This window comes from Rhea americana, unplaced genomic scaffold (genome assembly GCF_003343005.1).
Source record: "Rhea americana isolate MKP2758 unplaced genomic scaffold, rheAme1 scaffold_66, whole genome shotgun sequence".
Lineage (NCBI taxonomy): Eukaryota > Metazoa > Chordata > Aves > Rheiformes > Rheidae > Rhea > Rhea americana.
The window spans coordinates 4,507,181-4,523,646 of record NW_028186823.1 but is presented as its reverse complement, the minus strand read 5'-3'; the positions used below and the strand labels follow the sequence as shown (position 1 = coordinate 4,523,646).

Here is a 16,466-nt window from a genome sequence, read left to right as displayed (position 1 = left end):
GTAGTTACTGGCATTTGACTTTTTTGTTGCTGCCTAGCTGAGCAGTGCTATTGAGGAARAATTGAGAAAGGGAAATGAGAAATATGGGGTTAGGAATGAAAGTTAGTAGGAAGTAGCAGTTACTGGGGTAAAGAGTGGGAATATCTGTCAGTGGAACATATAAAATTGCRCTTTTTTTGCAAAAACAAATTAGGACCCACTAAAATAAACAACAACAACAACAACAAAAAGAAAAATCTGAACATGCTGAGACCATGACAGCAAAACTGTTTCCCGTGGCCTTGTTAGTCAACTTGCTATGGAAGGTGGCTAGAATCTCAGCTTATAGGAAAGGGGATGTTGCAAGCTATATAAATCCTTTAATCTTCAGTAAATCTTCACATGGAAAGGACTAGTTGACTGTTGGCACTTGGTTGTGCATTTCTGTATTTGACAGGATGCAGGGCTGACTGCCAAACTCTCCCAGTACTGTTGTTTGTCACTCTGATCATTGTGATTCCTTTTCCTCTCAGAAAAGATGGCTGGAGGTCAAGTGTCCGTCTTGTTAGTTAAAAAAAAAAAAAAAAAAAAAAAACTAAACAAGAATAGCCCTGAATCAGGTTGTTTCAGTGCTGCTGAAAAATATTTAAATTTTACATTAAAAAAAATCCAAAAAGCTGGCGCATCTAAGCAGTAGGGTATGACAGACTATTAGAAGCAAAATGGGATCCTCCAAAAAGAATTTGTGTCTGTATGAAAAAAAAAAAAAAAAAAAGAAAAAATCTCAAATTTACTGGCAGTTGATTAAAAAAAAAAGTAACGTAAGAGCAGGTAACAACAACAACAAAATCTCAATGAACTTTATCAGAGTGATGGATAAGAAAAAGAAATCAACTTTCTAGGTTGATTTTCCTAGGTGAACATCTACTTAAATAAGACTGGACAAGCAGGCATTCTTGTACCACCTATCTAAAGTAAAAATTCTAATTCTACATTTAATTAATGAGAGGGACACTAAAGTCCTTCTGGGATAAATGGTAGCTTCTGCCAACTTGGAAGCTAAAATAATTTGTAGAGAATACAGCAAATATCATTAGATATTTTTCTATTAGAAATTTAAAACTGATAGTAAATATGGTACTACAATATTATCAAGCAGTAAAACAAAACTATTGTAAAACTATGAGGTGGAATAAACTGTGGAATATTCARTACCTGAAGATTTTGTTTTTCTCTTTGTTTCTGTTAGAAAGCCCACCACAAGTGAGACCAGAGTTTATTTATCCAAAGAATAATACAATTGAAGTGGATCTTGGTAAGTAGTGACTCTTTAAGAGATCATTAATATTTAGTAGACAAGCTGAGCTCCCGGTCTTTCTGAAGTTGAATGCTGACAGTTCCACTGACCTCAGCAAGATTGGGAGGCAGGTATGTGGACTGAGGATAGCTGAGAGACAGATGGTAGAACACAATTCCYGTAAGTAATTTGCAGGGATAAAACTATGCCTGAGATGGGAGTCTCTTGGCCATCAGTGTTRGGTGGGATGCATTTATCTTCTGATTCTTGCCATCTGTCCTTTGTCCCAGGACCCATGTCTTGACATATCCTCAGTATTTGTAGTAATATAGTTACATATATACGTATTGATAGTTGCCAGTTGACCAGTTCAGTAGTTTCTTCTCTTCCTTTATTCTGAAGCTGCCAGATTCTGGTAAGGATGAATAAAATTTGACCGAAACAGTGAATGAACTGTAATAGAAATTATGTTCCTCCAAAGTCCAGAATGCTTTGTTTTAAACAGAAAAGTGTATCTGAAAGAGAAAATTCAGGATCTGATGCACACAGTGTTATTTCATAGTCTTATAGTCCTGCAGCCTTCAGAYACTGATTTAGTTCTGTTGGAAATACTCAGAAATTGCTGTTGAGCATTGTTGCTCTCTGCTAGTAATTGCAGCTTCTCTGACTTCATTAGAATTACATTGCTGAAAAACTCTATTTGGTCTCCCACTAAAAGGAAACTTATAGGTCTTAGACTGAAGTTGGAAGACTTACTACAGTCTTTTTTTTTTTTTTAACCTCACACAACCTGTTTCCTAGGCTTTATGCATAGCAATTGTAACTGGAAAAAATGAAGYAATGTTACAGTAGGACTTCCATGTCCCTCCCTCCCATTAAACTATTCTGTAAATCTTCTCCCAAATTCTTAATGATAATCAATCGTAAGTTCCCATTTAATTGGAGAAATTCTTATCAGTGCAAGCTGTACTCAGAAGGAATCTGACCTTTCAATTCAAAGGCCCTTTTATTTCTTAAAGGTATATCCTTTAGGATTTTTTCAATCCTTTGATAGTACTTGTTGAGAGAATGGAGAATCAAACAATTACCAGCCCAGGGGCTGTGATACTTGGCCTGTATTAAGACCTGTTGTGGGACCACTTGTTTAGACTACTCATTTTAGATGAGCATTTGTTCCACTGTATCTTGTACACTATTATTAAAAGTTGCCRGTGTATTACTGGCTGCCTAAGACCAGCTAATGTGAACCACTGTGGCTTTGATTGCCCTCCTGATGATAAGAAAGCAGTTACATGTGAAATTAAAGGCACTAGGCCTTCACTCACAGAATGGGTGTTTTTTTTTTTTTTGGCTACTGAGTAACGAAAATAGAAAAATGATTCCTTACCACAAGGAGACCCCTTCAAAGCAAGTAAAGCAAGAACAAACAAACAGCACCACCCACCAAAAACCACACAACACTGCTATTCATATAGGAGTAGTATTTTCTGTCTGGTACATTTAATGGGGTGCTGGAGAAAAATTTTTGCTTCTCCTAAATGCCTAGTTGTAGGGCAGAACATGGAAACATTTGTTGAATGAGAAATGACAGAAGAGTGTGCAAAAAAACTCTTAATATCTACATGAAAGTGTGGAAGTAATAGGCCTGTCTTCAAACTCCAAACCATTCTTTAGAAAAACATATCACTGAAGCAGAAGGCTATGGGAGAAGAGATTGAGGAGCATCTGTGGTTCCTGTGTGAAATGTATACATTCAAGTAACTACTTTGCAAGTGAGCTAAGGGTTTATTTTGTACTTTTGATAGAGACTACCCCTGGTGGAAGCATCTAGATCTGATATGATTCTATTGAAAGAAACACTGAGACCTTTACAYAGGTGAACAGAGAGCCCACCTTCTCCTATTAAATCATAACTTCCATGGGTAAAGGACAGGACTCTAAGAAAGCTGCTTACCTTCCTGTAAATGGAGCTCTCTAAGGAACACTGGCAATAAATAAATTCTGCAACTTGGCTTTCTTGTTTGCTGCTGACGCCTTCTGTAAGATCTGTACTGTTTGTGCCTGTGGAGCTGAGTAACAGATGAGCTTGCTGTAGGAGCAGAGTGTGGAGCTGCTCAGAAGCCATCCCGGTGGACAGTGTTGGCCAAAAGACTCTGATGTGGAGTAAAGAAATGCATATTCATTAAGAGTGGGATTCAGCTGTGGAGTGTAGGTATCTAAATGTGGGTATCTGCATGYGAGTTAGGGGCCTCAGCTCATCATAGAGGCTGTCATCAATAGAGACTCCACTTTATATGTAAGTGTCTAAATGTTCCTGCCTACATGTGAGCTAGAGTATTGGAGTTCAGTTCTGTGGTAGTCAACTCACACTGTAATTGACACCTGGACCTTATCAACTGAACTCCAGACTCCACTGACTATACTGATAGACCTCCAGGGCTGAAATGAGTTACCTGCATAATGCATCTAAGACATCTATATGGAAAACTGGCAGATAGGACTCCAGATCTGAAAAGCTAGAGTAACCAGGACATCCCAAACAGCCCTAAACATTATTTGTTGGCAACTGAATTGAGCCTCCCAAGTGTGGAGTACAAATAGATGAATTTTAAGGACTCTGCTTTTCGTAAGGTAAGTGGGTTTTTTTCTTCTTTCCTCCTTTTCCCAACTGTTCCCCAGTCACCTAATTCTGCCTCTGTTACAAGACTGTTAATTGTTAAATTTTAATGTTTTTTAGGTTCCCCTTTAGTCATGGAATGTAATATATCAAGTGGCATAAATGGCTTAATTCCATTCTGGAAGGTTAATGATGAGGATGTTGATAGCTTTGATAGCACCTACAAAGAGCAGTTTTATGAGTAAGTATTCTTATACTTTGAATTGTAAGTGTGTTTCAAGGTCAAGCAGTGAATCAACTATAAAGTTGACTAGTAGTCAATGTCAGTAGTCATTGAAAAACTATTTAAACATCTGCATCAAAAATAYTGTATTCTTATCACTTGGTTTTAACAAATGGAAATATTTTGTTATAGATACTAATGTATCTGATATAAATGTAGTGAAGCCACCATGTGTAGATTTTTAGAATGCTGTTATGAAACATATCATTTTGTAAGGTTTTTTGCATTTATTTTATGCAATCATTTTTATTATAGATTAAARCCTAGTCTCTATCATTAGTGTGGGAGGGATAGATTGTTCAAAGATAAAAGCTAAACACAAACTAGGGAGAAAAAAAGCAATTTATTTCAAGAGAGCAGGAGTTCTTTGTTACTCAACAACTGGTTGATGCTATAGCAGAATGTGGATGTATTGTTTTCTTTGCTTTCTCATTATGTCAACCACTGTTGTTAAATATAACCCTTAAAACAAAGAAGAGGGGAAAACTCTCAGATGATCAGTTCAGACTTATGCAGAAGCATTACTGTCTTCACCAAGTGCTGTCATCTTTGTGTGAAATGGCTGGAGAGTTAATTTGCAGATTGCTTTTAAAATGAATCTTTGATTCATCTGTATCTGGCATCCAGAAGGGGGCTGGGAGCTCAGAGGCAARCTGAGCTTGTGCACATTTAGCACATGGGACCATGCTGCTGTTTCCAAAAAGGTACTGTAGATATACTATGGTTTAGGAAATGCTTTCTTTATGATCCTGCTTGAGCAGGAGGGTTGGACTAGATAGTCTTCAGAGCTCAATTCCAACCTCAACCATTCTGTGATTCTTTATACTTATTCTGTAATAAAGAATAAAATACTCAAACCTGAACAAATTTGACGCTCTAAGACAGAAGGATGGTGTACTAGATGTTTTCAGAAGTCCAGATGGAACAAGCTGTATGAAAAGTTAGTCAATACTTTCCCCTCAGGAAAGCAATATTAGTTATACTTTATCCCTAAGCTCCTTTAGAGTGGATGATTTTGTTGTTGTAGATCTGCRTATTTGATGTTCACTTATAAATGTTGGAGCCCCACCTTATGGTCACTAAGGCACCAATAAGTCCGTTATTCTTTATGGCATAAAATTTTTCAAATTCAACAGTTAAGTCATATATACAACTCTATGAAGCTATGTTTGAAGTTGTTATAACTGCAGCTTCTTCTGAAACCAACTTGGTGCTGCTGTTGACTGCATCTTTCTGAAAAGCACTATGTATATTTAATTCAAAGCAATTCTCCCTTAAAATTTTTAGATGTTTAGAGGTGATCTCCATCTCTAATCATCTTCTTGCCTGTTAGTTTTCCCACTCCAGAAGYAGAGGTATACAAAATGCATCCTGTGAAAGCTCTAAGTAGGATTAATAATTTGAGTGATCTAGGATCAGTGAAATGAATCTGCAAAGTAGCAGTAATGTTGGAATATTATCATTTCCAAAAAAAAAAAAAMAAAMCTCCCAACAACTGAATTTGTGAGCATTTGCTAGTAGCAAAGCACACTGTAGGCATGGTCAACATTCTGGATTCTGCCAAGAGTGGTAAAACTGATCTAGGTAAAACTGACTTGAATAAATGTGAACATGTTGCAAAATAATTATGTTTGCTTTCATATCSTGTGACAGACGTCACTGGCAATTATTTATGTAACAGAAACCGGTTCTTCAGGATGTTCTGCAAAATGAATTTTGCTCCTTGTGTGTCAGTGCATAAAGCTATATTGTCAAAGAGCGTAATGTCAGTTTGTAGGCGCCTCTCAACTACTACCTCTCCATCATATCCCTGTAAACCTATCTTACAGCCAGATAATGTTTAACAGAATATTATATTATATGATATACTGCCACAAGAGGCCCCAAGCCTTTTGTGGCAGTAGATACTGGAAATAAAGGTATCATCACTATGTTTGTCTTTATTAGGCACCAGTCACCAAGCTCTCGTGAAGCTCCTTCATCATTATTTTCTAAGCTGGTTGATGCCATTGACTGTGGGCTACTGTAAACATTGTCAGCTCAAGGAGTCTGTCTGTAAGCTTACAAARGTCTCCGCTTCATCATCAGTATAAGGAATCATGGAAGAGGCTCTGCTTACATTTWTATTACTGGTTATTAATAGTTTGATTAGTCTTCCAGGAAAAAAAACAAAACAAAAAAAMCATCATGTATCTGGAAAATGCCCWGTCAACTCTAGTCATGAAGCCTTTTTTCAAAGGGCTGATAATTACTGATCTGTGCTTCACCAGCCTCTTAGATTTCCAGAAGTTAAAAATGAACGTTCTTGTATTTGTAGACAGACAAGTCTATCTTATATTAAGCATTGATATTTCAGCTTTTTTACTAGCATTTCATTCTTACTCTTTTTTTAATGACAGAGAGGGGATGCCTCATGGACTTGCTGTATCTGGAACAAAATTTAACATTTCAAAAGTAAAAGTAAAGGACTATGCTCATAAATTTTTTTGTCATGTTGTATATGATTCTCGACAAATTACAGCATACATCAAATTGGAACGCCCAGGTAAGRTATACAGTTTTGATAAAATGGTGATCAATGACTTCTGAATTAGTCTGACATCAGACTTATCACAGCTAAAACAGTATGAGGTACTTTCGTGCTGAGTGAGTGATACAACTGAAGACCTTTCTTAGTGAGATTATGTCATGTTCCCATTATTGTCAAAATGAAACAAAATAGCACTTTTACCCTGCTTTAGGTTCTCTCATTCGGTATGTTAGAAGAGGTTAATGAAACACTCAAAACCAAAGTGAAGTAAGTACATTCCTCAGTGGAACACTGTGCCTCTGTRAGGGTGAGACGGGGCACAGCCTCGACCCCCAGCAGGGACAGACAGACAAACACAAGGCACACTATGGTCGATACTGAGCGTTTATTACCTCTGCCTCTAAGAGGTGATTCCCCAGAAGTTTCYGAAGGAGGCAATAAAGGTGCGGGGGAATCCCAGGCACCACTGACTGTTGGTCTGGGGCGAGGAATGTCGGGTGGGGGGGGGCACCAGAAGAGGTTTTTAAGTACTATAAAYGTGCGCAGTACACTTACTGAGCTCATCTCTAATTTTGGTTCAAAGCCCAGGTGTAGCACCACCCTGGCTTGGGACCAGCCAAGTGACCATGGTTGTGGGTCAACACACCATGTTGATGCTCCTTTTTCCACAGAATGGCCTGGCTAGCTTCTGTCACCTGTCTCCTCAAAATTGTTCTGCATCTTCCCATACAGTCTTGTTTTATATTCTTGTACTTCAAGTAGCTTGTGGGTCAGAGGAAACCAGGTGTGTAGCAGGGCACTGAGAATAGCAAATTCTCTAAAACAGGCATAGATACCAGGTGTGTAGAAGGGCACTGAGAATAGCAAATTCTCTAAAAAAGACATAGATATGTCCAGAACAGAGTGTGCCTAAAGAAAATGAACATTTTTTTGTGCGTCTGGTTGTCCTGTCCTTCAGTAACAAGCAATAGGCTCAGACTACCAGGAGAAAAATAAGTTGTTTAGATTAGACTCTTAACAGTAACGATAATGAAGCAGTAACATAGATTGCTTGGGAAGGTTATGGAGTTTCCGTTGCCGATAAATGTCTTGCGTTATTGTCTCCTGGATAGGCTTATGCATCCTGGTTGGGCACGTCTTGCCACTTGTTGGATACCCCAGTCTTGTGCTGGGAGACAGGATGATAGGCTTGTTGCCAGCTTGGCTGAAATCTTTCTTTAAAGTAGGTAAACTTTAAAATGAGTTTCAAAAACTCAAATGCAAGACCAAAGAAATTCATTGTTTGTATTTAGAAAGAGGTGCACAGAAAAGCAAACCACCAGATTTTATAACTATCATGTTTTTTAAGTTTAGCTACATAAGATTCTCTGGTCTGTTCAGCTACAAAGATGGATTTGTCAATTGAGTCAATCCTTTGACAAGAATCATTTTCAGATTTACTTTTTTATGGCCACATTATAAACAAATCATTAACTGAAAATGGATCTGAGYTATAGCATTTTACATGTCTTGACTATAAATAAAAACATGTTTGCATACTATAAGTTAAGGTCTTCCTTTTCAGGGTAGGATTTAAATTTCAGAAATCTTTTAATATACATGAATTAAAAACTACATTTCCATTAAAAAAATATCAATGATAGGTCTTCATAGAGGTTAGACATGATGGAAGGCTGGAGGACCATGGTCAGTAAGCTGTTTCCCAAACTCTGACATTTTTACTTTTTGATTGATCAAATTTTGTATGAGAATTCTCACTCTACTCCTGCACTAGAGTTAGAATCACACAAAATATCAATATTTTTGTGTTTTGACTGAAGAATAGCTGCATTTGTCACATTTCRAAGGTATCTTTTCTCTGAAAAATAAAAGTAGACTTGTCAAATAACAGTATTTGTTGAAAGCGTGTATGAAGAATCTTCAATCCTGTTCATTCATTGCATTTTTGAATCCTTTAATGACTACACAATTTTTGAGGACACAGCTACCAGTTTTTAACATTTCTCTTTTTTTCAGTTCCAATATATAACTTTTTCCCCCTTCTCCTTTTTTACCACTTTCTATTGCAGCTCCAAATATTCAAGGTTATTTAATTGGAGGAGGAGTTTCTTTGGTATTTTTAGTGTTTTTTACTCTCTTTSTCTACAAGATCTTCAAAATTGATATTGTGCTTTGGTATCGGAACTCCTGCCATCCTTTCCTGGGTGAAAGAGGTATGTTATATAGCAGTACGTATTTACTTTAAGAGTGTGTTGTGTGTGGTAATGAATAGATTACCTCTATCTTCCCTTACAAAGTGCTGAGTTAACCTGATGGAATGTGACTGGTACTTTGGGGGATTTTTCAAAAGATGACACACTTTTAGGATGTTTAGAATTAGTTTAAATGAGCGGTGCATCTACAGAGAGGAGTCAGCAACTTGCTAGAAATCTTGATATTGAGTCCTGACTTCTGCATAATTCTTTCTGTTAAAGTTTCACTACAGAGGTTTCAATGCACAGGCTGTTCTGACAGCAGTTGTTCAGATTTCCTTTAATTACTATTCTTATAAAAAGCAGTAATAAAATGGAATTGCATGGAAGAAGCACAGCAAATTTTACTTCTTCCTGTTTGAGGACACTTCTGATTATTTTACTTCCTGTAAACTCCTGGCATTTGCAGTAACATTGATAGGTGTGCTGTCTGTGACAGCAGGATGCTGGCGTATGGTTCATCATGAGTATCTGAAAGGAGGTGCACAGCTAGAACRACAGATAACATCTATTAGAAGTATAGAGGTATCTGCTGGATTTCTGTGAAGTCTCTTGAATTAAGCCTTTCTGAAAAGTTTCTTCCAAATACTTAATATACTTCTGATATTCTTGAAATATATTAGATATTTGGATTTTTGTTTTCACATCTAAGTGGTGGTTGTGTTTTGAAACTTCAAGCTACAAAAAATGACTTATGACTTACCAGGTATTTTGAATTTTAAATAYTGTGTTATCTTACTGGAATGACTACTTTGCAGATACTAGAGTTGAGTAAAGAATACTCAAACCTACTTAATTACAAATCTTTTTTATTTTTGCCTTTTTAGGTTCAGGATACTGAATTTCCAAGGCCTGATTTTGCAGTTATTCAGGCTCAATATAATTACATATACTTAAATAATAGTAAGATTAGGACCCAAAGCAATGCTTTAAGTATGTATGTGGAGAAGTAGACTTTAGGGATTTTTTTTTGTCTTCAGAATCCATTTTTATATTGTTCCTATTGCTGACTCTTTAGTTTCGGATGGGAAGATCTATGATGCTTATGTCCTGTATCCAAAGAACAGAGTGAGCTGCTTRTTTTCATCAGATATTTTTGCTCTGAAAATACTGCCAGATGTCTTGGAAAGACAGTGTGGATATAACCTCTTCATATTTGGGAGGGACGATTTACCAGGGGAAGGTAAGCTACCTGAAAGCATATGATACTTGAGTTTTCTCACTGGCTGCAGAAGTGAACTGCAAATATAGCTTGAGTATAGGAAATTAAATATGTCCAGCATGAGCTATGATTTTCCTATCCTTTCTGGAGAATGAGGAATACAGCARTGGGTACTCCTGTGAAGTCCTGTTTGTCTCAGCCTTTTCCTTGTCATCAGTTAGCTTTTCCAGGTTTTTTTGTTTAAGTGGTGAGATGGTTTGTTGTTTGTTTGTTTGGAGGTTTTTGTTAATATTTGGCTAACCTAGACATCTGGGAATGGAACAATGCTTAGGTGAAGAAGAGTTGAAGTAGTTGTGAATGATGACTAATGGCAGGAAGGACAGCAAAGTGGATCTTGTGAGTGGTGTGAAAAGAGCTTGTTGCTGTCAGGTGCTATTTGACAAAAGCACCTCTCTTTCACTTTCATTTGCTCTGAGRATTACAGTGAACGTGGAGGAATGAAATAAAGGGGATAACAGATGCTCAGACACTACAGGTGAAGTAAAATGAATACAAAGCAACARTATGTTATCAGGAAAGAGCATGTGAATTGAGGGATACTTGTCTATAGTGAAAGTTCTTTACAAAGTATTGTTTTGCAAGAGTTTTAAAATCCTAGTGGGCGTTTCGTCTGTGTCGCAGACAAAACTTAAATTTTTAGCATCTAACACTTGAAATTGCAAAATTTTTCCCACTGACTGATATTTGTGAGGTGTACAGAGAAAAGCCTTCTGAATCTTTCAGTCTTACAACTTCAAAAAGATAATACAAAGACAGAATAAATTTGATGAATAGATCTTGAAAAGAAGTTTTTGTTTAAGCAATTTTTGTAGGGAACAAGCTTAGATCAGGTCATTTATGTCTGGATCACTTTTTATGTATCTCAAGACTATTGGTACTCGTTCAGAGAAGGGCTCCCTCAGATACAGAGTCCGAAGTGCTTCTTACTGAAGTGCACCATGAAAGATGCTCCCTCAGATACAGAGTCCGAAGTGCTTCTTACTGAAGTGCACCATGAAAGATGTAATGGCCTGTTTTCACGGACTTTGTGTGATACTTAGTGTTTCCCTGCCATTGAAGGGAAGATTCTGTGTTTCTTTGAAATTTGCATGTAATGAAAATGTGTTAAGCATATTAGAACAAGCTGTTTAAGAAAAAAAGCATGATTTTACCTAAGCCAATGTTTATCTAGGTGTAGGGTTTTTGGAACCTGTTTCTTGTTTGATGGTTTTTGCAGTTGCACCTACTGGGATAATGAAATGTCAACTARATGAATAGTAGATAGCTAGTTACTGTTGTCGGTTTATGCAAAACAAGAACCATAGGTATGCAGTTTGATGCRGTTAGACTGTGTTGCATTAGCCAAATCGCCACTTGTTGGCTAACCCACTGTAACTGCTTGCTTGCACTTACCSCATCCCTAATTATGCAGTAAAGTATTTTGGCTCATATATCAAACAATAAATGAAGCAGCTGCAACATGACAATAACAAATAAAAACATACAGCACGACCTTTTTTCTCTCTACAGCTGTGGTCAGCATTGCTGATGAAAAAATACGCCAAAGTAGAAGAGTGATAATTGTTTTAGTACCAGAACCGTCCTGTTACAGTGTCCTAGAAGATGCATCTGAAAAACAGCTAGCTGTGTATAATGCTCTTATCCATGATGGCATCAAAGTAATTCTGATTGAACTTGAAAAAATACAAGATTATGCAAACATGCCAGAATCCATCAAATATATTAAGCAAAAGCATGGGGCTATCCGATGGAAAGGAGACTTCTCGGAAAATTCTTACTCAGCAAGTACCAGATTCTGGAAACAAGTGCGTTACCACATGCCATCTAGAAAAAATGGATCATCCTCAGGATTGCATTTGTTACCAAAAGACTTTAATTCTCCCCAAATTACATCAGAAGAATGAYGCCTCATGACTATGCAGTTCACATAAATGATGATGGGTTCATTGGAGACCACTTGTATCTGTTTGTACAGAGAATGTCATCCAAACTTTCTGGATTAAAGGTACTACAACATTGTCTATGAGCGTGAATCATCCTTTCTTCTGGTCAGATCAACAGAACAGCTTGAAATGTTATCAGCAGCACAGTGATGGCATGAAAACCATGCAAGAAGTGCATAAGGACTTTTCCAAGAATTGTGCTGTGTTTTGGTGAAAAATTTCTGGTAATAAAATTGCAAAGGTTAAAAAAAAAAACTACCCTTCTCAAAACCAAAACTTTTTAGCAATTAAAGGTTGAAAATGAAGGAAATTATATTAATACAAATTGTGATATTGTGTGTGACTTGGGTGATGCCAGTAAACATATTTTTCTCTTTTTTTAAATGAAGTGACATGAAACTTTTGTTTGTTAAAAGTTCATTAATTGCTGCTTTGTTCAGTTTGCTCAAAGAGAAATTCATCTATGTTGCTGCATTACTGTGATATCCTCCAGGAGTAAAGGTAAGAGAAAGTCCTACCTCCCAGCAAAAGAGCTGTTGAGCCTGAGTGTAAACTCTCTTCCCTGATCTGTGACTCCTTTACATTCTAAAGAATTGTGTGATTTTCACTTGTTTTACTCAAACATTACAAAAATATCAGTGTAGTGTTGTGCTGAGATATAAAGATCTAATCCCCAAAGGATGTTTGTTTTTCAGTTAGGTGGCTCTATATATTTGTCCTTATTACACATATGGAACAATGAGCTAATGACACAGATTCTCTAGAGGGCAGTACAGAATGGTTAGCTTCGTTTTTCTTTCCCCACCTTAGGGACCAAACCAAGGTGCTTCAGAGCACAGACTGCACAGCTGAGCYGTTCTCATCGGTTGCAGTTGCTGAAAGAGAGCAGGTCTTCTCTCCTGGTCCTAGCTGGGGTATTGGCTCTAGCATTTGTTGACTCTGGAAGCTGACTGAAGAGATTAATGTGGCAGAAAGTGTTATTTTCCTTGGGCTAAGTTTTCTCCCARGTCAGTGAGTTTATGTGGCTCCCTGAGGGGTCAGCAGTGTAACGAGAGAAGGAAAGGAGCAATAGGGCCGTGCTTACRTGCATTTAGAAAATAATACTAAAATAGCGTTGCTGCCCAGTACTCCTCRAAGTCAGAGCTAGCCTGAATTGTCCCCAGGAGCTGCTTACCCCTTTGTTTTTGTTGTTCCCCCCCACCCTGACCTCCCTCTTCCCTGATTGTATCAGGACTCTAAAGTGACTTTGTACCTGATTTGCCTGTGACAGAAAGAATTCAGACTGAAGTCACAACTTCTGTCATTGTTTGGGATAGCTGTTTGGAAGAGGAAGTGGTTAAAATTCACTGTGCATGTTGAATCTTACACTTTTGTTAACTATGAACTTATGCTTGATCTGTGTATTGACAGTGATGTAGTTTGCAATGATGGATTTAGGGGATTTGATTTGATTTGATTTGATTTTAGGAAATCAGCAAATATGTTTAAAGCCATGTTTATAGCTCTGGATTTTACAGGAGGAGATGTGGAAAGCTAAATTGCCTGTGCTTTTCAGTCTCTGCTTAATAGTTTACGTTTTTAAGTTATGGGATCTATTTGTATAGGAGAGCTTCAAGATTTGACTGTTACACTCTGCRTATTTGGAGTACAAGGCATATGTAGCTGTTCTGAATAATACTAGCAMATTTCAAAGTCTGCTGAATTGTATGCTAACCTGAAAACAGAATGCTGGTTGTAACTAATATATATGGGCATTGACTTGTTTTTGCTGCYAGTGATTTTTGCCGATGGTTTGTTTATAAAAAGAAATAGCCTTTTGATTTGGGAATGTATTTCTAGGGAGGAAACATAATAGCTCTGCTAATTGTTAGGAAAAAGCCAAATGGTTACTTAGTACATTTCAAGTGAAATCTTGCTTGTGTACTAGTTGGAAAATATGCAGGTAGGGTAAGACAGAGAYCTGTGGAGACTTTTCTTGATACATGTCACAGTAATAGATTCTTTCYAGCTCTAGCTTTTCCCTAGACTAAACGTAATTTAGCTTTTAAACAACAAAACTCTGCAGCTGTGTACACTAMCTCCTTTGAGATTGTTTGTTCTAGTAGCTTGTATGTGCCCTAGTACAGACGTTCAAGAGGAGACTTCCCAGCAGATTGTTGTGCTTCACTTGCAGCACAAGAGATATCAGCTTCCCACACCCAAAGTTTTAGATATGCCTTTAATCAATGCTTGCCACTGAATTACTGTTTGCATTCACATCCTGTCAGCTTCTGCCTTGCAGCATCTTTTGTTCTCCCTCTCCAATTCCAGCGTATCTTTTCCCGTACAACTCCCTTAGTCTGGAACAACCAACTTACTGCTGTGTCAGACTGCATCATTTTCCAAGCAGTCCTGGAAGGCTGTTGCTTGTACAGCATTARGCAAACTTTTTTGAGTTGGTCTTTTGATATTTCTGTTTCTTGATCTGAAAAAAAAAGGTGTTCTGCATCCTTCAAAATTCTTCTARTCTTTAAAGACTGCTTCCTTCTTTTTGACATGGCAGAGTTGACTTTTACTTCTCTCATGCCTCAAGTGTTTACCTTTTTATACCTCCATCCTAAGCAAAAAGAAATGGATAATGTGAGGTACTATCCCAGAAAAATTGTCCAGTGAATCATCTGACTCACCTGACCTTTGTGTTCTGCCTGATGGGTAACAAAAGCAGTGGAAATAGCTTCCTCTCCCACCTGAAGTTATTTGATTACCTGAGTGTATGCTGGAAACTTGAAACTGCCACTGACAGCTGATGCCTTTTATGTTTTGTGCCTCTGTTGGCAAGAAATCCAGCCTTCCTGAAAAGGTCTTTTGGCCTCGTCAGTCTTTTTCTGCTGCTGTTCATCCCATGTCCTATTGTGAGAAACAGGGCTACATGGACATGCTAGATACCGTTCAATCCATTCCCTTGGTAAACTGAAAACCGGCCAGAAAGTAAAAGTTCCCAACAGCTGCTTATTCCTAAATTTTTCTACTACCAGACTTTGCAACTCTATAAGCAGCTATTAAAGTTTGTTTTTTGCCAGAATGGAATAAGAATCTCTTCAATTCAGAGTATAGGGTAAAAAAAATGMATTTGAAATGTCAAAGATTAATATCAAACTGTGTGGAATGCTTTATTGCTGAATGTTGTTTATGTATAGACCAATGCGTATGTTTATCTTCTGTTCTCACTGTATGTTTTGTTCAGTTTAAGACAGAAGTGTTAAGGGAGGAACACTACTGGTTATAAAGTGCCACATTGACTTGGCTGTTGCACAGAATCTGCTTTTCAATATGGTGTGTGTTTGGTGACAGTCTACTGTAGAGTGAAAGAACTTTTGGTAACTGAGATGCATCTGAGCAGGCATAATGAACTAATTGTTGCAGCTCACAGTTAGATGAAATTGATAAAAGAGTTTAGTGAGGGACAGAAGCTGTACAATTTAGTCTCAACTATTTTGTAAGAAGATCCCTATTTCAAATGTGAAGATTAGACACTGGAAGTACCATATTTGTACTCTGAGGACTAAGGTATGATACTCTAGTTTGCATAGTTTGCATTTCCATCAAGACAGTTTGCAATATGGAGGCTAACAGAATTTCAGCAACTTGGGCCACCTGTTTTATTTTTTTTTCTGACTTAAATGGATTGTGGTATGAAAAACTGCTACTTGGTATCACTATCTTTGGTGGGAAGTTATTTGACTGAGCCAAAATACTGTTTTTATATTTGTACCTTTTGATATGTTTATACAAGTGATGCTGTAGTTCTTACATGTGTTGTGTAAAGACAGTTTGAAGAAAACTCCATTTTCTAATTCAATAAAACTCTCTCTCTTTATATATATACATATATATATATTTATATACATGTATTTTTTTCATGGCAACACTGCTCTTTTTGCCTTCTTTTTGCACTAAAGCAGGTTGAGAATGAACAAAAACTAACAGCAGCTTTGCTTTGAAGTGTCTTAAACACAATAGTTTTATTAGCCCTGAATTCAAGCTCCTTCTCTCAGAAATGGGTGTGAGCGGAGAAAAGGTCTCATTAATCATCAGGTTATTCTGGTCTCGGTACCACATTTAGCACAATCCACCTTGCCTTGTCTGGGCAGAAAGGAGCTGTGGGCTCTCTCTGCCCTGTCTGATGCCCACCTGGCAGTGAAGGAAGGCCAGGGCAGTCCCAAGGCAGCCACCTCACTCACGAGGACCGGCGCTGTCCMCAGCAGCTGAGCTACTTTCTCCTGTCGGAGCTGCTGAAGGGCTGGCAGAAATGGGGGCGGGGGGGGGGAACCAAAAGGAGATGTGAAGGGTATCTTGGCTGTAGG

General features: G+C 37.6%; 1 protein-coding gene across 3 annotated transcripts in view; it reads left to right on the top strand.

The window, feature by feature from the left end:
- The window catches only part of LOC146586738 (interleukin-1 receptor type 1-like), a 33,430-nt gene extending 17,474 nt beyond the window's left edge, over positions 1-15,956 (top strand). For all 3 annotated transcript variants that reach the window (XM_085320783.1, XM_085320782.1, XM_085320781.1), the window contains 6 exons: positions 1,229-1,294; positions 4,014-4,134; positions 6,576-6,721; positions 8,776-8,919; positions 9,977-10,141; positions 11,690-15,956. In XM_085320783.1, the coding sequence (XP_085176909.1) occupies positions 1,229-1,294; positions 4,014-4,134; positions 6,576-6,721; positions 8,776-8,919; positions 9,977-10,141; positions 11,690-12,084 (1,037 nt within the window). In that variant the 3' untranslated portion in view covers positions 12,085-15,956. The remainder of the gene's footprint in view (positions 1-1,228; positions 1,295-4,013; positions 4,135-6,575; positions 6,722-8,775; positions 8,920-9,976; positions 10,142-11,689) is intronic.
- The last annotated feature ends 510 nt before the right edge of the window (positions 15,957-16,466 follow it).